Source organism: Carya illinoinensis, chromosome 9, assembly GCF_018687715.1.
Source record: "Carya illinoinensis cultivar Pawnee chromosome 9, C.illinoinensisPawnee_v1, whole genome shotgun sequence".
In the NCBI taxonomy this organism is placed as follows: Eukaryota; Viridiplantae; Streptophyta; class Magnoliopsida; order Fagales; family Juglandaceae; genus Carya; species Carya illinoinensis.
In genome coordinates, this window is record NC_056760.1 from 782451 (window position 1) to 804505 (window position 22055).

Below are 22055 nucleotides of genomic sequence, written 5' to 3' on the forward strand. Positions count from 1 at the left end.
TTTTATACAGTAACTATATATACATTAATATGATAAAAATAAAAAAACAAAAAACACGTTATGCTTAATTTGTTTTTAACTATATTAATGCACTTATATATAAAAAAATAAAAATTTTATGTACAGTTAATTTTTTGTAATCTATTTATATGATTGACTGTATATTAAAAATAATTAATACAATCAATTATATCAATAAAATATTTAAAAAATACACAAAAATAACTATATATTTCCCAAATTCCTACCAATCATGCGTAATCGATTTCTAACTTTCAATTTTCATTTAATGGAATCATGTTGAATGTCACAATTAATTAAATCAGAAAACACAAGTGAATTAATTAATTCTCTTTGAACAAAAGTTTTTCTATTTATTATCCTTACACACCGTATTTATTTATATTTTTTTAATTTTATTCTTTTTAAATTAATTAAATTCTTCTATTTATCATGACATCATCCATATATCATTTATTTTTAAATTTTTGTATAAAATATAATAAATAATTTAATTTTTTTAAATCTTAAAAGAAAAATTATATTAAAAAAATTATATTATTATAATATTTTAATTTTTGTCATAAACATCCCATCAAATCACGAAAAAAAGTGTCCCGAATAATATATATATATATTTTTCTTTTTTATGCATTTTTTTAAAAATAATTATTCTCATCAGTTCCTATTTATCATCCACATCTTACATCCTATAAAAAATATCTATACACCTTATGAAAAATATTCTTACATTTTATGAAAAGTTATAAGCGTGAGTGTGTGAGGTGAATAGTAGCTAATTTGTTGTATTTTTTTAATCATTATAAATATTTAAAATAATAATAATAAGTAATATTACATACAATCGTAGAGTATGCAAACGTCGCACAATTATTTTAAAAAAATAAGATTCATGATTAAAAAATTAATTTTTTTATATAATTCTCATAATAATTTATTTTTTTAAAAAAACTATACGGTTTATAATCATTACGATAAATATCATTTCTTTCTAAATAAATAGTATTTCTGCTGGATTAATAACGATGCTGCATCATTGTCAAGAGACATGTTTTGTATACTCTGGAGTCTGGACTCTGGACCGCCTGGCTCTGTCTTATGGACGGGACCGTGAGATTCTTTTCTTTACTATATAATTTTTTTTTTTTTCCTTTTCGGCCCCAACTTCTTATGCGTCTATAAACACTCTTGGGTCTCTCTCTGGTCAGTTTTATATAGCATAGTACTTCATAAGGGTATGCCCATGATATTCATGTGCATAAATCTCGGTGAAGGCAAAAAAAATAACGTCGTTGGTTGTTTCAGGACGCCTGGCTGTCTTCTTGTGGCCCGGACGGGACCGTGAGATTCTTTTCTTTACTATATAATTTTTTTTTTTTTCTTTTCGCCCCCCCCCCCCCCCCCCCCCCCCCCCACCCCCCCCCCCCCCCCCCCCCCCCCCCCCCCCCTTCCTATGCGTCTATAAACACTCTCTTGGATCTCTCTCTGGTCAGTTTTATATAGCATTAGTACTTCATAAGGGTATGCCCATGATATTCATATGCATAAATCTCGGTGAAGGCAAAAAAATAACGTCGTTGGTTGTTTCAGGAAATAGAGAGTTGTGACAGTTGCTAGAGGCAGCGCCCGCCAATGGCAACGAGTGGATTCGTACTATTTCTCCTAGCCGGTTTCTCTGTGGCTGTTCTCTCCGTCCCATTCGTCAGCCATCCCAATTCCCAGAACTCAAACCAAAACGGGTTATCATCTTCAAGCTCCACTCTTTCGCACTCCGCATATGGATCCATCACCAAAACTGTTTGGCCAGTATGTCTATATATTAGTCTCTTCGCCCTTGATCTTCATATATACAGCAGAAGTACGCTTTTGCACGTATATATAACTGTATGTGGGCGTTTGTAATTTTATTAAATGATCAGGGCAGAATTATTGATATTTGCTTACTGGGCTTTCTTTCGTCTATGGATGCAGAAATTAGAGTTCAGTTGGAGACTTGTGTTGGCGACAGTAATAGGATTTCTGGGATCGGCTTGTGGAACCGTGGGTGGAGTGGGAGGGGGAGGCATTTTTGTTCCTATGCTTACTTTGATTGTTGGGTTTGATACCAAGTCTGCTGCTGCGCTTTCTAAATGTAATTCTCCATCCATTTCACGTCTACTCTCATATTCTCTCTTCCTTTTGATTTCTGTCAAATTCATTTTCCTCTCGGTATTTTAGTGGATTACTGATTTCTAAATAGCAATTTTCTAAACGGCCTCAAAAAGGTCTTAACATAGAATTATATTTGGGCTTAATGCGTTAAGTTACAGTTAGTAGCTAAAGAGGTAGCTGAAACTTGGGTGAAGGAAAGGGCGCGGCTCAAAAGTCAGCGCATTATTTTGATCGAATTTGGATCTATTTGATGGATTTAATTTGAGGATCTTTTTTATGGATTTCCTTTTGCATCTTATTTGGTCATTTTCAAAGTTCAGTGCTTGGTCCGTGTACTTTTTCGCTTTTCTCACCGATTCCTATTCCTAGAAATGATTGTTTTTCTTTGTTTTCTGAAAAGAAAAAGATCAATTGTTAAATTTGCTAAAAAAATGTGCCACTTTTTTCATCGGTGACCAATGGTTGTTTTCTTTTTCTCGTGATACATTTTGGTATTGCAATTAAGCATACTGTGAATTTGGGATTTGTTTGAAGTTGAGACTCCTCACGTGGGAATGGTTGCAGGTATGATAATGGGGGCATCAGCATCATCGGTGTGGTACAATCTAGGAGTGAGGCATCCAACAAAGGAAGTGCCGATCATAGACTACGATCTGGCTCTTCTCTTCCAGCCCATGCTTATGCTTGGCATCACTGTTGGTGTTGCGCTTAGCGTTGTCTTCCCCTACTGGCTCATTACTGTCCTCATCATTATTCTCTTCTTGGGTCTGTTAAAAATCACCAATTTCCTTTTTTAACTGCTCCATTCACATTTGTAGAAAAATAGTTTTTTGATGGATTTTTTTATGTGTCCCTGCTGATGATGACAAAGTTTTATCTTCTTCTTTTAAAAAAAAAAAAAAAAAAATTGAGCAGGGACCTCGTCAAGGTCTTTCTTTAAGGGAATCCAGATGTGGAAGGAAGAGACTGTCTTGAAGGTCAAGTTCTATATATGTTTGGTGAAGTACAATTTGATACCACAATCTTTTGTATAAAAGTAGCGCATTTTGAAGTAATTATTGTTGGGGAAAAATTTGCAGAAAGAAATGACCGATAGAGAAGGAACTCATGTGGTTAATTCTCGTGGTGAACGTAAGACAGCATATTCCCAAGCATAAATTTTTATAATGTTTAGTAAATCCTTAGAAATGGATTGCAGTGAATTTTACTGTCTTCTTTTATTTATCCTTTGCAGTTCTGATTGATACTGAGTATGAGCCATTGGTACCCAGAGAGGAGAAAACTCAAATGGTGAACAAAAGTTTAGTTTCTAGATAGTTGTTGAAGTTTCCCCTTGCCCATGGTGAGAGTAACTAATTAAATGCCATAAATCTTTCAGCAAATAGTATGTTTCAACCTCAGGTGGAAAAGAACTTTGGTGCTACTACTTGTATGGGTTTTTTTCCTTGTGTTGCAGATCATCAAGGCAAGTAGTACCGCACTTCTCTAGATCTCTCCCTCTCTCAGAGATTTCATGTCTTCATGTTCTTAAATTTATTTTGCAGAATGATGTGGAGGCTTGCAGTGCGTGGTATTGGGTGCTCTTCTGCCTACAGGTAATGCACATAAATACTCATCACCGTCTTGATTAGTAATAGTGGTGCTTTCTTTTTTTACTTATTCTGTTGTACGTGGGGTCGACCTCACCAGTTTTTGGTCGCATCTGCTTCAGTTTCCCATAGCACTTGGAGTGTTTGGATATGAATCTGTCAAGCTGTACATCGAACACAAGAAGAGGGTGAGAACGGGTAATACCGAATCAATTTGCGAGGCTTCCATCGGATGGACTGCGACGCACATTGCATTCTGTTCACTTTGTGGCATCTTGGGAGGCATTGTCGGGGGCCTACTTGGTTCTGGTGGCGGATTCATTCTGGGCCCGCTGCTCCTTGAGATTGGTGTCATCCCCCAGGTACTATCATCCTTATATCCACTCCCTTAATTACCTACTTAACTTCGTATTATCCGCGGCACTGTTGAGTTTACTATCAGATCATATATATATATATATATATATCAGGCAGGCTTTGATGAATATTGGAGGCATTCTGAAGGGGGGGGGGGGGGGGGGGGGGGGGGGGGAATTTTGTTAACACTCTTTGAGGCGTAGGAAAGAAAGCAGGGGCGAAGAACAACTTTCAAACAAATGGAAACGATTGGTTTTGTCATTTGCCATATATGTCAATTGTGGCCTGGCATTAATGCTGATTAGGCTACAGCTAGAAGTTATACTACTCAATTATCAAAACGTACGGTCTCATCCTCTGGGGAGGATCACTGTTCCTTTGGAAGATTATTTTGTTATTTAGTTTAGCAGGGAGGTTGGGAAAAATCGTGCAGAACTGGCCGCTTTCCCCTACATCTTTATTTTAGACTATCGTTCTCTAGTACTATCTGTCTTAAAAGCAGTCTCCTAGGTTTGACAAAAGTAATGATGCAATAATATTGCAACAGTGCTGTTTAATAAAGATAATTACTATTTTGATTCACAGGTTGCAAGTGCGACAGCAACATTTGTCATGGCATTCTCGTCATCCTTATCCGTGGTGGAGTTTTACCTTCTCAAGAGGTTCCCTATTCCCTACGGTACGTCTTGCTGTACTTTATTAGTAATGTCCCCACCTTTGATTTACATCAATCCATCAACATCTATACAACCAGCATTCTGTAGATGTTTAACTTTAGTCGTTAGCGTATCATAAAAAAATATATATAAATCTATATATATAAGCATTTCCTTTGGATACATAAATATATATATGTACTATTGACGCCATAAAATCTCTGCAGCTTTTTACCTCACATCGGTGTCTATTTTGGCTGGCTTCTGGGGACAGTTCTTAGTAAGAAAACTTGTCACATTTTTGGGAAGAGCATCAATTATTATATTCATTCTCTCCGGTGTCATCTTTCTTAGTGCTCTCACAATGGGTAATTGTCCAAAAAATTATTTAATTTAAAATGGTATATATTTTTACCATTTTATGCTTGAAAATCTTAGCTAATTCTGGTGGAAAATTTCCCAGGGTTCGTTGGTATTGAGACTAGCATCGAGATGATACGCAATCACGAGTTCATGGGATTTTTAGGGTTCTGCAGCAGTCAGTAGTGATCATGATCACTAGCAACGACCGGGAACTTCTAAGGAAGGATATTATTATATAATCAATTAAGCAATGGCGAGTCTTGGCCAATACCTAGTTGACCAATTCTCTCAGCCTCCAATAAATTCCTTTTTTTATTTAAACTTCAATTTATTATATGAAGCAGTAAAAGTCTGCTTAATTTGAGTCGATCGTCTATTCGATCATTGTACGTGTTGAACGTTAGGTCCATCAAGCTGGCCGGGAGGCTGTGTTCAATGTTAGCTACTGGCTAACATGACCACCGCTACCCATACAAAGTACCTCTTCTACTATATTTATTTATATATTTGTTCCAAGTGATACCTGTTATGTTAAGCTTGCAAACTATTATTAATTATCATTCCTCCGTAATTATTTTCGATGTGATTGCAGGTTGTTGGCCGAACCAAGAATTTGTTTTCGGGGGGGCCAAACAAAGTGTTTTAATAAAATATTTTTTGTTCTATTTATATACAATTTTTGCTACAATATAGAACAATCTGATAATAAGATCTAAAATAAAAATAAAATACGTTTAATACATTAATCTATATATTAAAAAAGTATATAATATGTCAAGAACAATATATTATTAAAATAATATAAAAATACTTATACAAATATATAAAATAAAAAAAAAACACAATATTTTTAATTTTTTTAAAATTAGACTTATAAATAATTTATCTATAAAATCAAAATAATTTTATAAAGATGGATTAAAATAATTTTTAAGAAAAAAATTCAACACAAAATAAAATTAATATCATCCTATTAAATCATAATTGGATGACCCATGTGGCAGGACACTCAAATACATTAAACACGAACAAGATGTGGTTTGGGTCCATGAGTTACCCTGCACGTGGCATCTTTGTTTGGTCAAACAACACAGCCTTGGCTGCTATCGATTAAATTTCATATAATCAGCGAATTTGTCCGTTTATGAGAGTTTCTTTCCAGTACGTAAGATTTGGATATCTTTGGAGAACCCTTGCTACGAATTATTGAATAGATCTCATGCACATACGTAGCAAAATTTTGAACCGTCGATCTGTTTCGTTGTCGTTTGCGAGCGAGCGCGTTTGTCTTCTAGTTCATTTTCTCTCATCGAATAATTACAAGATGTTGCACGGCAAAGACTAAAGAGGTCCCCCGTCCCAAACCCACATGGGAGTCTGGGACTAGCTAGCAGATGATCCTCATCCCTATTTGATGTAGATCAAGATCCTGATTCATGAACCTAGATATACATACATGCATATATGCAGTCTATATATTTTGAATTATTGTATTATAATTTTGTTGTGCTTTGACTATGGTTCCAAATTGAATGGGATAACCCAGGCCATCAGATGTCTTCAACAACCATTCTTCTGAAAACCGAAAATGGATGACTGTTACGAAGTTTTAGGTTTAGAAAGATGACAGAGTACTAAATTGTAAAAAATTTGATTGCTGAGGAAGACCATGCTACTGTGTTGGACATAACATGCATGTATAAAACTTTTATCAGTCACTTGAAATACATCCATTCTATAAAACGGTCAAGCCAGCATTGAATGATGGCAGGGCATCTTGGTCGGTGATCAAGACATATGAAGACCGCGGCGTTTCAAAATATGTGCATTCTAGTGTGAATTTGTTGTGGTATATTCTATTGATCACGTTCAATTTGCGGGTACAATTGAAGTATGAGATAATGGAGGAGGATAATTCCAAATTCCGCATCAATCAAAGAAGAAAAAATAATTTTGGGGCTAGTTTGGAAAGCCGAGATGGGACTGCAGTAAAGTTTAGCAGCGCATAAGTCAGTATGACATTTCCACTAGGAGGTTCCAACAAACGCCACCAGCAGAATGCAAAGGGAAAGACCTTACTACAAATCTGGAAAGTACTTTGGTCCAAAAAGCGCCCCGCTATCACAAACCATTCTGAATCTGAGACAAATAATAAATAAAAATACATCCAAAGAAATCTGAACAAACAATGCTGAATATATATATATATATATATGCTCAGGAGAATCTATAGGATTTGAGGAATGTCTCAATAGTTTCATATCAAGAGTTTGGATACAGTACATGAATAGAACTGTAATGATTCAACTTAACAATGTTCATGAACAAGTTAGTGGTAAGGGATGCCACAAATGTCCCGACAGATGCAAAGTGTTCACAGTCCAATAAATGTGTTTAGAAAAGATTTTTCATAGAATTAGAGCATCAATTTTGTTCAAGCTATTGCTTGGCTCTAGCTCCTTAGACACATTCGAACCAAATGCTCTCCACCCAACGCCCATTCACAAAACCAAATATTTAAACCAAAACCTCATTCGATTGCCAGCAGCTATCAAGCAAAACTTGCACAAGAGTACGACAAGGCAGGATCATCTAAGAAACATTTGCCATGGCCCTAACTAGATGAACTACCAGTGGATCCCTTGGAAGGTTTATCGTTAGATGGAGAATCTTTGACTGGTTTAGACTCTGAATTTATAGCAATATTCTCCATTCCAACCTCCATTGCTACCCTCTCATCCTTCTCCCTCTTCTTTTTCTCAGAAATGATACTTTCCGCTGCTTGGTTTTGAGTAGAAGGCAAAGATGGCTCCAAAAGACGAGGTCCTGCATTGATCCATGGATGAAGAAGGCACTGACCTGCAGTGGGCCGCTTCTCAGGGACGAAGTCAAGGATTGGAACCAGGAAGTCATTCATGTCATTCGCATCTTGCTCACTGAAATCATACTTCTCAACGAGAACCTTGCTCAGGGGCCAGAAACGCAAACGACGGATGTGCCTCAGATCACCATATCTATTGAAGAAATCCCGCGAATAGCGGCCACCTAAGGCAATCTGAGAAAAATGAAGGGCATTTTGGAAGTTAGGCAAGTGTCTCACGAAGACTTCTTTAATGGCGTGAAAGTTATTTTCTCACCTTGCGTGGCATCATTCCAAGAAGCTCCATCATTAATGCCAAGTGATCCTGAAATAATTTTTTTTTTTTTCCAACAAAATATATTATGGTCAAATGTGCCAAAAGTTTTTAAAAAAAAAAAAAAATTACTACAGATGACTTATGTAGACACTCTTAACCCATAAAACATTGAAAAACCTTACAGTTGGTATGCTTGAAAACTACATATTCACCACTTACATTAAACCTAGAAGCACAGGAAAGACAATGCAATAATGACCCAAAAGTTTATTGCTTTCCATTTCATATATGGAGAAAACAGTCATAACAGCAAAACAATTACTGTAGTCGATCCCCCTTAAGGAAACTCAAAACTCATGTTATAAAATAAACAGGCCAAACAAAACATCATTTACGCAGCTAACCTCAAGGGTAATGCAACTATGTCAAGCGAAGATCATCAAAAACTAAAATGAAACAACAAACTGGAAGAAGAATAGCCAATGAGCCACTCATACAAAGACAGTCATCATTGGTATGGTATGATGACGGAACAAACTCACACACATTAAAGTTTGCATGTGAATAAAAATTCTAGAATGAGGGAAGCATTGTAGCACAAAAGTACATATAAAACGAAATATACAAAGCACATACAAAATTTCATTCACTTTTGAAACTCTAGCACATAAATACAGAGAAACAGTTTTAAATCATGTGAAAGTTCCAATCCAATGAAAATGGAAACTATTTCAAAGCAATCCATATATACAAACAGGAAGCCAAAAAAACAGAACATTAGCAATGAATAAGATTAATATATATTTTTTTTTTATAAGTAATAGAATAAGATTAATATTGAACCAAGGGAACAATAACATGCTTCTAAAAGGACACTTGCCAGAAACTGAACTGCTTCTTTTTCCCTTCAATAAAGTAGAAATTACAATGGAAATAAACTGCTCTTTCATCATTCAAATGACTCCAGTCAAGACAATAATGCAACATACGGCTCTAATAGCTTTTAGGTTATGTAAGCAGCATCTATGATGATGCATCTGCTTATCACGTGACAAGTAACTGACAGTTGCCATTTTACTATCTATAAATATGCTCAATTGAAGAGATGTTAGTCATGTAGGGATTCATTGGGGTATTTAGCACGTGGAACCTCACCAAGGCGGAGCTCTTTCAACCCCATCCCTGGGGGAATAAATCTTAAATACATGACCTTACCTGCCAAAACCTGGTATCAATCCAGGGAACTCCTCATGCGGGATTGGACTCAAGATATCTAACTCTCTAAGACTCATCCAAACCCAACTTTCGACCACAAAGCTGCACACTAAGGTTTTGGCATCAATCCAGGGTATTTTCAACTTCCAGATAAGATCGGAGAGCACACTAAGGTTTTGGCATCAATCCAGGGAATCCTCATGCGGGATATCAAGATACTAACTCTCTAAGACTCATCCAAACCCAACTTTCGACCACAAAGCTGCACACTAAGGTTATGTATTTTCCCTCCCTCCCCTCTTCCCTTCATCTCCTCCCAGAACCAAATGGTGGGCTTGGAGGAAAGGGAAATCTGTCCATTTCTCTTCCCTTTCCCTTTCCTTCCCCTTTCTATCCTCAACCAAACAAAGAATACAACAATGTATTAAAGTTACAAGTGTGACTATAATGGACTCTCAAGAAGTATATGAATCCTGGTACATGAGATAAATCTTACAGTTGAAAATATTAGCAGAAATTTATTTATTTTTCCTTTCTATTTTATTCCCTGGAGAATATAGACGTTTCAATAATCTTTTATAAATCAAGATATGAATTAAGTTTTATTGCTTGAGGAATTCATTCCCAGAATGAAGCACAAATGTAATGCTAGAACCTTATGGGTCAGTGTCTAAAAGTATAATGATAAACGAAGCAACCATTGGAATATTGTGTAAATTGCATAACTAATTTCCTACACATTAATTATTAATTAGGAATTACTACCTGAAATAGAGGAATACATGTTTGCAGAAATGAAATTAATGCACAAATTATATGATTGGATTTATCGTCTCAACAAATTCAAATTACATGGATTTCCATTAAGAGAGAAAGAGTGAATAAAAGCAGGGATCTGTGAATATAATAGATGGGGCAGTAAGCAAATAAGAGATCAATAACATTCGTACCTCATCTCTATCAAAGTTGTCACCACTATGGGGATCAAAGAGTACATCACCAGTTGCAAGCTCAAAACAAATGCAAGCAAATGACCAGAGATCGGCCGAAGTAGAATATTTAGATCCGAGGATCACCTCTGGACACCTATACTGTCTAGTCTGAATGTCATTCGTGAACTGTTTGTATGTCCAACATGCATTGCCAAAATCAACCAACTTGCACTTGAGGTCAACCGATGCCAACAACTTCTGCCTATTGATGCGGCTTCTGCGCTTGGCACTGTGATTCCCTTGCCCAGTGCCCTTTGTTCCATCAGCATCTGATAATCTATCTGTATTGACAGAACTAGCAGGCTGGTCCTCTACAGAACCCAAATTCAACTTCACATTAGAAGAAGACTCTACAGCACCAGATGATTCTGGATCTGTCTCAGCTTCGACTGAAACTTCCTTCTCCACACAGCCCTGAGCTGCTCGCTTTGCCTTTCTTCGAATCTTTTTCTTCTGGTTCCTAGTCAAATCCCCGTTTAAGGTCTTATTTTCCTTCACAGCCCCACACTCCATTGCAGCCTTATCCTTGCTATTTGGAAGAATGAGAGGAGCACCTGACTTTCTTGGATCCTTAGCAGGGTCTATCGTTGCCATTAGCAATATGTTTTCTGGTTTCAAATCAGTGTGTATGATAGAAAGCTGTCTATGCAAGTAATCCAACCCCACCAAAATATGATAACAGATATCCTTCACCCTATGAATGGGCATACCCCGGTAATTACTATACTTGATAAGAGTCAAAAGATTATCCCCCAAGTACTCAAAAACCATACAAACATGCTGCCCATTAGGACCCGAATGCTTGAAATTATCCAAAAGCTTCACTACACATTTTTTATCATCTTGGTCGCCCTCAGCAATCTGTTTCAGGATGGTTATCTCATCCATCGCCGCCTCGGTATAATGCTGCGCACTCTTTTGCACTTTCAGAGCTACGTATCGCTGCCCAGTTTGCAGATTAATACAAAAGCAGCAGACAGAAAAAAAATAAAATAAAAGAAGAAGAAAAAGAAGACTAAAGCATTTAATTAACCATCCATTAAGTTGCTAATTTCAAAACCAAAAACTACAGGTTGTATTAGCTTTTCTCTAGGCAACCAAATATAGCATAACGAATATGTTCAATTAAACACAAATTCTCAAACACGTTCAGTCCCAAATTCACAAACCCACATCCAGTCACATTGACGAGTAAAAGCGAAAGGCTTTTCATTCACAGGCTACGTTCAATCAATCATGAAGATCAACCACAGAGTACAGAGAGAGATAGAGAAAAGTACAGAGAAATGGGTGTCCCAAGCGAGCCAGACGGTTGAGAAGTGACCCCAGCCAAGCTTGCTCTGGACGACGTAGCGGCCATTCTTGAAGGCGTCGCCGATTCGGACCGCGTGGTACCCTCCCCTCCGGTAGTCTTCCGTCCCTTCGTCCTCCGACGTGTAGTCGCCGCTCTCGCTTCCATCCTCCGAAGAACGACACTGTTGCCTCTTGTTCTCCTCAATCTCCATTCACTCCCCCTGATCCCCCTTCAAGATTCGCGGTCTTCCAACAAATATCTAGGGTTTTGGCCTTGATATTTTGGGGTTTTTGGGGTTGTGATGGTTTAAGTCTAGAATACCGTGAAGAGGGACAATGACGAATGAAATTTCTCCTAGTTTTTGCAGTTTTGTCTTCGCCGCAAGTGATCGTGGTTTTTCCTCCAGAATCAGTAAGGTATCGTCCTCATCATCATTATACCAAATAATGCAATTTTCTCTTCTTTCAATTTTGCTCAAAAATAAATAAATAAATAATACAAAATAATGAAAGGAATTGCCCCATCTTTGGATGATTTGGTTTTTTTTTTCTTCCCTCTGTATTTTTTATTTTGTATTGAATTATTGTAAAAACACTTTAGCCATATTTTTTAACCTATTAACTGATCACCTATGGTCAATGCACTCAAGGCTTAGATATTACAATTCAAATTGTGGAAACAGACATCCCAGTAAATGAGGGATGAATGTTATCGACCATTTCGTCATTATCTAATAGTTGACCATCATGATGATCATTTTTTTAAGATAAATAATTTATATATATATATATATGTTCTAAATAGATAAAGTTTCATATAAAATAGACATTATATTAAAATAATTTTTTTAAAAAAAAAAATCTCTTTAATAGGATATATATTTTTATGAAAGATTTGCATGAGAATTATTTATTTAAAATTTATAAATAAAATTACTATTTTTTTAAAAGGATGAACTGAAGTGGCATTGATTTGAACCGTACTATAGAATTCTTCGAGTTGAAAAACCATATTTTATATAATTAAAGAAGAATTAGATGGCGGTGGCCATTGTTTCTTGCAATTTAATTAAAACAACAACCCATTGGTTTACTGTTATGTTTTTAATGATTAATGTGACAAAATATATTAACGTTTGTCTGGACTGCCTAATACATTATTCCATTTGAAAATGTTTCAAGGAAGAAAGCTCTTAGGTTTTTCACCTCCAAATATAATGGAGTTTGTTTACTTCAATAACAGTCATAAAACGTTAACATGCCCAAGAAAGGGCTGTTGGCGGCTTTGAAACAAACAATCAAGTAGATGTGTAATATGTATGTCAAATCATTTCTTCTTTTTTTTTCTCTGTGCTTATTAATGAGTTTAAAATGTGTTTAAGTAAGTGAAGGTCTTGTGGCTCGATCTGGTTTCCTGAAGCTTTAAGTCCGCATTTAAACAAGTACGTGAGAAGCATGTGCCGTGCAATCTGAAGAAGTGATCCGAGCCGCTGGGTGTGCTTGTCGCAGATCTGGTGCACCATATATATATACCATCTTATGTGTTGTAACCCTAGAAGAGACTCATTTTTCTATCGGCTGTAAAATCAGAGAGGCAGAGAGGGAGAGAATGGGCGATTGTTCTAGGGTTCTTTTCTAGGGCTTGCTTTGAGTGAGAAATCCGTTCGATTTCTATGTGAGAAATGAGGGGGTTTTGTATCACCATGTACTGAGGCTTCTTTGTGATTATTGGTTTATTAATAAAGATCTCTGAGACCATTCCTGTCGTGGATGTAGATCATTAGGGTCGAACCATGTATCTCGGTGTGTTCTTTCTATGTTTTTACTTATTTTTCTTATTTCATTGTTCATGCTTATTTCCTTGCTAATTTTCTGATATATTTGCTCTCGGTTATTTTGTTGATTCGTGCTTATATTGGATTTGGAAGCTGCTGTAAATTCTTGTATAGATCTGTGTTGGTATTCTTCTGGTTTTGTGAACATAGTTGATAATATTGTGGATATTGTGAATCTTGTGCATTTCGGTTCTGAGTCAAGAAACAGAAATATACTTGTTGAGTTTTCAGAACTGAAACTTATAAGGCTTTGTTATCTGATTTGAATTTCTTTATTAATAATCTTGACAATATTTTGTAACTATAAAATGCAAGTTTTATAACAAGATGGGCAAATGCTACCAACACCTCTAAAATCGTCTTTTGAGAATATCTCTAAATAAATTTTAATCAATTCTTCTAGAAACAATCGGGATATGTAACATTTGAAAAAACACAGGATATGTAAGCCGAAATATTTATTTAACAAATAAAAAAGACAACATAGACGAAAAGAGAAAAAAAGTGAGTCTTTGTCTTTGCTGGGTGTGGAAGAACTACTACTGTCCATCCTAATTAAACGACCAAATCAAGTCTACAATCTCTGATGAAGAATGAATGAGTGAATTAAAACAATTTATGGACTCCTCCGTATCATCAATACAGCAAGGAGAAAATAAAACTGCAAATTAATGAGAAATAAATTTCAACTCAAGAGCATTCAATCAACTTATAAGTTCTTGTGTCAATCTATGGTGCGAAAAAACATGGTAACACTAACATCGAAACGTAACCTTTTCTTAAATAAATAAATAATAAGGGGAAAGAAACAGACAGTTATGGCAGGTGACTCTAAATAAGAAGCCGATGTGAAACGGGCCGCTTCATACTGTATGTCGAGGTGTCAACGAAGTGAGTCCATATATTACATGGTCTAGAAACAAAGTTGGGCTTAGCGGTGGGCTAAAACTTGTCAAATATTGGGCCAGGTCATACCGCGTTTATCGGGTTTTTGCTTCCGAGCAAAGGACTCCATTTTGAGCTAGAACGTCGCCCACTCTCTCTGTGTCAACCGAATATGGAAGCGATTCCATTTTTGAGCTAGCTTGAATTCGTTTTCATGAAACAGCGCTATAAAAATATATCAAAATAGTTTTTTTTTTTTTTTTTTTTTTTTTTTTAAAGTTTTGATCGCATGTCAGTCACATTCTAACGAACCAAGAAAAGGTTTGGACTTCTACCTCTCAAATCATGCGTAAGGATTACTGGAATCTGAATTATAAGTATGGGGAGTGCTACGGCCACCGCTGGGCTCCCGCTAGGCCAATTTTTTTTTTTTTTTTAATGTATTTTTTTTCACATTATTTTTTTAATATTTTTAAATATTTAAAAAATATAAAAACATATAATAATATTAAAAATTTTTTACTTAATCACTAAAAAAAAAGAAAAAAAAAAAAAACTGGAGCGGTAGCTCCCAGCGGGATCCCCCTCTAGGGATCTAGCATTTTCCTATAAGTATTACCGGAAGTTTTGAATTTATGGATTTTACAGAAAATTCAAACCTTTGGGAAGAGTGAATGTGCAAGTGAAACTGCTGCTGCTGTTAGATCTTATCGTCAGTCGTCACTCTTCTATAGAACAAATACCTAACCATTTGTGTTTTGATTTCGCACTTGGATGTTTCTGTAACCTCGTATGTTTTTTTAAGAAATGCTCACTAGATAAATACTTCCAGTCTATAAATTAATAGGGTTCAGGGGATATATTCTGTAAATTCAGGGCAGGCAACCTTTTCGGAAAGTTTGACAGCACTTTGGATCTGCAAGCCCACAAATCTGTGGCGAGTCGGGCTCCGTTTGTTGTGGTTTGGGCAATTTTGATTTTTTTGAGAAGGGCACAGGGCAGGCAACCTTTTCGGAAAGTTTGACAGGACTTTGGATCTGCAAGCCCCCTGAGTCGGGCTCCGTTTGTTGTGGTTTGGGGATGGAAAAAAGTTCGTGAAAAAACTTTTCGACATTACTCGTGTTGTTCCAGTTAGAACTTCCATCGATCTCTCCCTTTTTTGGCTGTAGAATGTTACAGGATTTTCACTCTGTTTATTCCGAGAATACTGCACCGACGAATCAGTTGGGTTAAATATCCAGACAAGCTTATAAGCATTGTTGGAGAAGCAACCGTATGTTGTGTATGGTGGATAGATAGGAAGACGTCTGACCTCAATGTTATAATGTGTCTCACAATTGCTTGGTATCCAAACATAGTACTGTTGAAACCACGCCTTGATAATAAGAAGTTAAGATTAATTAACTAAAGGTACTGTTTACTTCCTTCTTTTACGTACTACAATAGTCAACACCCCCAAAAAAAATAAAAATAAAAAGAGGAAAGAAAAGCTCAATAGAGTCAACATCATCAAATTAAAGGAAAGAAAAACATCCTGGAGACGACAGCTAGCGTCTTTTTCAGTGTGCTGATCATCATCGATATGTATAGCAATTGATGATCTTCAAGTGGGTCTTATGCATGATGCATGCATCGGTCCTACTAATAAGCTAAAGAACATGCACGCTAGCTCTAAGCTGAATATGAACAACTAATAATCAAACTGCCAAATAGTTAGGAGGGATAGGAAGGGAGGCCACCTGGCCAGTAAGGAGGAGATAATGGGTTATACTCCTCCACATTGAAGAGATAGTTGCAGTCTGCATTAATCTGATGATGCTGACTCGCTGATCCTCCTCCTCCTCCTGATCTTGTCTTGTTAGAGCCATTAATGGCAATAGATGTGCTCTCCACCGTCTCTTCTCCTGAGATTTCTGTGTAACCCGTGGAGCCAGCTTGCTTCCTCCCTCCTGCTTGCTCTGATCTCAGCATAGCTTTCAATTTCATAACCTACAGTTCAACCAGCCAACTCTATTGTTTTATTGGATCGATCGATAAATTATGACACATTTAATTCTAATCTTCTTTGTTTTTAATGTCATATATTGAATAGAAAGGAGGCCAGCCGACGGCTTTGTTGATGGTAAGCAAGCTAAAGCATATCGGGGCACTGACAAACTCTTTAAAGAGTGGGACACAGACAAGGACATTCATGTCGTGGTCGTGTGTATATATTTTTTTCCAGCTAATTAGCATATGTCAACACAAAATTAGAACTATATAGAACTCCACACGCAACAAAAGAATTAATTTATAATTTCAATATTAAGATTTCATTTAATTTGTTTCTTTTCTAATAATTTCGAAATTAGCTGAAAGTTATGGATCGTTTAAATCACATTAATTTTTAATCTTTTCATTATAATTATAATAATTTATTGATTCATATATATAGATGCCAACAATGCATGTATCCTTAGATCAGATCCTGTCTCCAACACGGATTGAAGAGGAATAATTAATGTTGTCGTCTTAACTCTACATGCAGCCTGGCCAAGCTAGCTTTCAACATTTCGATAAACTTATTAACCATCGAAAAAGAAATTATCGAAATGTTGAAAATATTCACCCATAGCTAGCCAGTAGATAGACTAGCTAGCTAGTAACACGTACAATTTAAAATATGATAATTTTCAAACTAAAAATAGAAGGAAAAAGTAATCAAAAGAAAAATACTGAGCTATGTTTTTGAAAAAAGAAAAGAGATGATGGTACTGATGAATGATATTATCGATCTTTATGCAGACTGTATATACCTTGCATGGAGAAGATCAGAAAACGAGAACTAGCTTTTTTTTTTTTTTTTTTTTTTGAGGTAAACGAGAGCTAGCTTAATATGCACTCTATATGTTCAAAATATCATACATATATACCTCCTCTTGAAGCTTCTGCTTCTCCCTAGAGATGACATCATAGTCCTGCTTAAGTGCATCGTATAGGTGCTCAAGCTGTTTAGCCTTCCACCTAGCGCGCCTATTTTGGAACCAAACAGCGATTTGGCGAGGCTGCAGCCCTAGCTCCTTGGACAGTTTCATTTTCCTATCAGGGTCCAGTTTTATCTCTTCCTGGAAGCTTCTTTCCAGGGAATCTAGCTGATCGCTCGCTAATCGCTTCTTCTTCTCCTGGCAGCTGCCATAGTTGCTGTTCTTGTCCATTGTCGGCACCATCCCATGAGCTGAGTCCACCATTCCTGGATGCTTCACCTCCATTCCTGCATAAGAAAAGCAGATTAATTAAGGGGTACTGTGCAAGGAAGCTTGAAAGAACGCTTCTTTCTTGCCCATTTTTACTTGCCCTTTCAAACTGTCAATAGATTCCAATGGTATTTTAAGCCCGATCATTGGCCTCACGTGCCCATCAATACTTGTGACTTCTCCAATGAAGCATATACCAGTGGCTTAGAATTATTTGAAGAAGAAGAGATGAGCAGATGAACATTTATCGAGCAACTCAAAATTTGAAAGTAATTAAAGCAGAAAAATATAGTTCCAACGCTAGTATTCGTAGTACTAGTGATCAAGAAGCTAGATCGAACATAGTCAATAAAAAAATAAGTTAGGAACAAAGAGAGAGTGCATCTCGTTGATCAGCCTTCGAAGCATGGAAAAGTCAAAGGAATACAAGACGATAATTGAGAAAATAGTCGGTGTGAGAAACCGAGTACTTTACCTGGAAAATGGTCGTAGTTACAGTTGTAGAGGAAGCTTAAAGAAGATTCTGGTCGGGTAACGAAGGGTCTAATTAAACTCCCATTCCAGTCCATATTCGGCAGCTCCACTTTTCTGCAACTCTTCCTCAGATCGACCCAAAGTTTCTATGCAATATGGACCTGGTAATTTGAGTGGCAGGACCACAAAGAAAAGTACGATTAATGGTGTAAGGGATGAAATTGAGTTAGGGAGGCGTGACGCTGTGTGTTGTAAGTTTCTATTCTTCCTCTTTTAGGTTGCCAAAAAAGTGAATGCGTAGAGAGGGAAAGGAGGAGGGGGAGAAACTGTGAGGTTCTTCTTCCTACTTCACTTTTGGGGAGCAACAAAGTTTTTTGTCTAATTTTTATAGAGAGCGAAAGAGGTTTGGTACTAGAAAGAAGTCAGCACAAGGCGTGAGAAAGGGAAGGCATATGTCAGTTCCATAGGAGCAGGACTATTGGGACCAGATGGAGACCTTTGATCCCACACTCTTTCCATTTACGTATCCAACCGACAACTCTCTATTTCGCTGTCTCTTTCTCTCTCTCTAAATACAAATACAAATATGTAGAAATATAAATGGAGGTGTGGCCAAAATATAACACAGGAAGAGAGTGGGGATTAATAAGAGGGTGGCATGATACAATGATCAGTACCACCTGCTACCTCTTCTGTACCGGTAAAAGACAAAGAAAGGAAGAGAAGGAAAAGGAACTTAACTGGGGCTCATCCTACTAGTCGTGTTTCCCTCTGCCCACCTTAATAAAAACTTGGCAGCGTAGCAGTGAAGAAAGCTGAGCCCCCCCCCCCCCCCCCCCCCCCCCCCCCCTATCACTCTTGCGGCCTCTATATATGTGGGTTGGGTTGGTCTCGTCGAATTGCAATTGAATGATAAGAGGGTGAGCTGTGAGGAGCGAGTCAGACATATAGGTGGTCAGTAAGTCCGTATGCTAGGGTTAAAAGGTATCTTTCCAAAACATAACGTGAATAATTTAACGGTAAAGAAGGCGTTGCGCCCAAATAGGTGGAAGAGATTGATGAGACAGAGGTCTCCTTTGAAATGTAATGTTCTTGAGTTGAAGTACTCTGATATATGCCTGAATTCATGATAACTACATGACCTCGTAATTAAAAAAACCGAGAAGCACAGAGGAATGTTAAGCTCATGTACTACTAAGGAAGAGAGCGGACGCTTAGTTTGCTACTTATTTACACGGGAAATTTGGAAGGGTTTTGAGTGAGTATAGATGATCCTAGTTGAGGTTGTTGCTGTTTATGGCGATGACTTGATTTTTTTGGGTGCGTGGTTATTTTCCCATTGATGCATTCAGTACTACTGTTCATGTTATCTTTCGGAACATTTCGTAAAGAAAATACCTTCTACTTTCTTTACAAACATGAATATCTAACTCTTGCTAGTAATTGTTATACCAATAAGATATTAATTAGATGGATATAAAATAACTAAAACTGAATTTAATACTACCTGACCTTAATATTCAAATGTTTTTTGCCTTTGCAGTCACTATCATCTCACGGCTGAGAGGATTTTGCATCTTAATTATATGAGTGGCATCATGTCATGTTCAACAATGATCACCTTCAGCTGGTTTAACCAACTGAGACTCCCCGCTAGCTCATCAATAATCCCTGGAACCTAGCTAGCTGGCTTATTTGGCATTCCTGTGAATTATTTCGTTGTTGTTAATCCAGTTAAGATTGTGAATGATATGCATACCTTGGTTCTGTATTTCGAATTCGATCTTAAACCTTTGGGGGCCTGTAATTTTCTGATCCGTACTATCTTATAAATATGAAATCAATACACGATCTGGTATCAAGCAAGCTGGCCGGCCAGACCTTCAGCTCAAATTATGTTTCTTAATTACGTACTGACAATTGCAGATAGCTAGCCCTTGATCGATCATTGAGTTAGATGTCTGGCCCTTATAAATTGTTTTGCAAGGGATTGATTCATGTACTTAATTGACCTCCTATATATACTTGGGATCAAGGGGTAGAATCTTTTAATAGCGGATCATGAGTATAATGAAACCGTTTACCTCAGCTAGCTGGAGTTGTTATAATTATTATATATAATCAATATTTGTCCATGATCACTATATATATGAATACGGCCAGCAGCACTATTCACAATACACTAGATCATGATGCAACAAACTTACCATAATATATAATTGCTATTATTTTTTTTTTTTACTTATCAAAAAAAAAAAATAATAGTACTTGCTTTTTTTCTTTCTTTTTCTTTCCTTTTTCCCATGGAAAAAATATCAAATGCTAAGTACTTAACGGTTGTATAATAGCCTACACATTATCAATTAAAGTTGATATAATAATAATAATAATAATAATAATAATAGACAGATAAAAGTTTTCCATTTCTAGTATTTTTGCCTCTTCTTCTTCTTCTTCTTTTTTGGGTTGTGGCCGGAATAACTACTAATTTGTCACTTCCTGGATAAGTTGAAAAGTTATAATGAAGTCCTTGAAGCAGAACTGACTGGTGTTGTAGATAAATGCCGGCCCCCGACATGGCAAGAGACTGAGTCCAGAAAAGGTACAAGCATTCTTGGATCAAGACATGATAAAATGAGCTGATACTGGACCACCTATATATACCTATGTTAAACTGATCACTCTCAGATACACACACAGCTTGGACCACCTAACAGTGCTGTTTCAAACCCACCATGCATGCACTGTTCTACTATACTGCTAAATTTCAAAAGCTGATCATTGACTCGCCAGTTAATCAACTACGACTTCTGCAAACTTAACGGGGAAGACGTCATACGCCTTTGTTTTGGTGGTTTAGTTGGATCGGATCGAGGATGACACAGTACGTAAATTGGCGTTATTTAAATCTCATCAACACAACCACATGAATTTGCAGATCATTGAAGCCAAACAAAAAATAAAGGCTTTGTCTGTTTTGTCTGCGTTACTAACTTCTCGTGCATGGGGGCTAACTTTTGAGAGAAGCCGTCTGAATCTGGAAACAAAGCTCCTTAAAAGAACCTGCGTACTCGGTAACGAATCTGGGACTCCAAAAATTCGAGAAAATAGTTTTTCTTTTTATGGGCTATTCAGTCAGTTTTCAATACAAACAATCCAACCAGACCCAACTTATAATTAGCTTCAATCCTAATTTCGTCCCTGTCTGGCTTCATACTGAACATGCATGCCTGCGTGTATATATATATGGTGATTTAATTATCTATTTTATAAGGCAACTAAACTGCTAGTTTCACCGAGTTATCATTCCCTTGGCATTTATTATAATGATTTTAATCAAGTTCTAATTATAATATTGACTAATTTTTTAGAATATAAGCTCAATATATATATATATATCTGTCTCTGTGTACTGTGTGTGTGATTTGAGGTTTCTTCGAAGCATTACAAGTTGAGTCAGATCCACCGTTACACATGCAACACTTGAGCAAGCTAAGCCGCTAATGACTGAATATTTCAGTGACAGAGACAAGGAGAGGAGGGAAAGTACTAGTTAATATGGCTAAAGCTTTCAGAACCTAGAACATCATGATAAGCTCTAGGATGCTGAAAATTTTAACTACTAGTACTACTGGTCCTGATTAGGTGGGCGAACATTAATTCTTAACCAGCTAAGGTTGAAAATTATAAGGTTGGCAACGCGGCTGCCTATCATGCATGCAAACTTTAGGTTAGAGATGAATTTTTCTAAAATCAGTGGTCCATCGCTAAAACTTTTTCGATTCGAACCTTCTAAAATCATGAACATATTTCAAGTAAAGATATCACAGTAAGTGGATATGGAATTTAAGACA

The 22055-nt window shown here is 36.6% G+C and overlaps 3 protein-coding genes across 8 annotated transcripts; 1 reads left to right on the forward strand and 2 right to left on the reverse strand.

The window, feature by feature from the left end:
* The first annotated feature begins 1219 nt into the window (after positions 1-1219).
* Positions 1220-5672, forward strand: LOC122277586 (sulfite exporter TauE/SafE family protein 4-like). Of its 5 annotated transcripts, none has more exons than XM_043087621.1 (13): positions 1220-1362; positions 1612-1905; positions 1993-2152; positions 2737-2937; positions 3088-3149; positions 3252-3303; positions 3407-3462; positions 3551-3637; positions 3717-3767; positions 3884-4123; positions 4704-4797; positions 5002-5142; positions 5238-5672. In XM_043087621.1, the coding sequence occupies exons 2-13, from the start codon at positions 1654-1656 to the stop codon at positions 5318-5320; spliced, it is 1479 nt and encodes a 492-aa protein (XP_042943555.1). In that variant the 5' UTR covers positions 1220-1362; positions 1612-1653; the 3' UTR covers positions 5321-5672. The 5 variants fall into 5 exon arrangements, with proteins under 5 accessions (XP_042943555.1, XP_042943560.1, XP_042943559.1 ...); XM_043087626.1 differs by having other exon boundaries at positions 1221-1362; positions 1612-1827; XM_043087625.1 differs by having other exon boundaries at positions 1242-1256.
* Positions 5673-7372: 1700 nt separating this feature from the next.
* Positions 7373-12229, reverse strand: LOC122276118 (serine/threonine-protein kinase SRPK). The gene is made up of 4 exons (XM_043085609.1): positions 11762-12229; positions 10440-11423; positions 8275-8322; positions 7373-8192 (listed from the first exon to the last, which is right to left on the reverse strand). The coding sequence occupies exons 1-4, from the start codon at positions 11984-11986 to the stop codon at positions 7752-7754; spliced, it is 1698 nt and encodes a 565-aa protein (XP_042941543.1). The 5' UTR covers positions 11987-12229; the 3' UTR covers positions 7373-7751.
* A 3641-nt stretch (positions 12230-15870) lies between these two features.
* On the reverse strand, positions 15871-18990 carry LOC122275465 (homeobox-leucine zipper protein ATHB-22-like). Of its 2 annotated transcripts, none has more exons than XM_043084536.1 (3): positions 18203-18990; positions 17407-17744; positions 15871-16483 (listed from the first exon to the last, which is right to left on the reverse strand). In XM_043084536.1, exons 1-3 carry the CDS (start codon positions 18294-18296, stop codon positions 16208-16210), a joined length of 708 nt encoding a protein of 235 aa, XP_042940470.1. In that variant the 5' UTR covers positions 18297-18990; the 3' UTR covers positions 15871-16207. The 2 variants fall into 2 exon arrangements, with proteins under 2 accessions (XP_042940470.1, XP_042940471.1); XM_043084537.1 differs by lacking the exon at positions 18203-18990 and adding an exon at positions 17828-18140.
* Positions 18991-22055: the final 3065 nt, after the last annotated feature.

Excerpts from the sequence above, each read along its gene's own strand:
- LOC122275465 (XM_043084536.1), bottom strand. The coding sequence starts at position 18,296 with ATGGACTGGAATGGGAGTTTAATTAGACCCTTCGTTACCCGACCAGAA. Across the intron at positions 17,745-18,202 it reads TAACTACGACCATTTTCCAG|GAATGGAGGTGAAGCATCCA; the intron begins GTAAAGTACTCG and ends TTTCTTATGCAG. Across the intron at positions 16,484-17,406 it reads AGCAGAAGCTTCAAGAGGAG|GTTATGAAATTGAAAGCTAT; the intron begins GTATATATGTAT and ends GTTGAACTGTAG.
- LOC122277586 (XM_043087621.1), top strand. The coding sequence starts at position 1,654 with ATGGCAACGAGTGGATTCGTACTATTTCTCCTAGCCGGTTTCTCTGTG. Across the intron at positions 3,150-3,251 it reads AGGAAGAGACTGTCTTGAAG|AAAGAAATGACCGATAGAGA; the intron begins GTCAAGTTCTAT and ends AAAAATTTGCAG. Across the intron at positions 3,638-3,716 it reads TTGTGTTGCAGATCATCAAG|AATGATGTGGAGGCTTGCAG; the intron begins GCAAGTAGTACC and ends TTTATTTTGCAG.
- LOC122276118 (XM_043085609.1), bottom strand. The coding sequence starts at position 11,986 with ATGGAGATTGAGGAGAACAAGAGGCAACAGTGTCGTTCTTCGGAGGAT. Across the intron at positions 11,424-11,761 it reads CTTGGGACACCCATTTCTCT|CGATACGTAGCTCTGAAAGT; the intron begins GTACTTTTCTCT and ends CAAACTGGGCAG. Across the intron at positions 8,323-10,439 it reads ACAACTTTGATAGAGATGAG|GATCACTTGGCATTAATGAT; the intron begins GTACGAATGTTA and ends AAATTATTTCAG.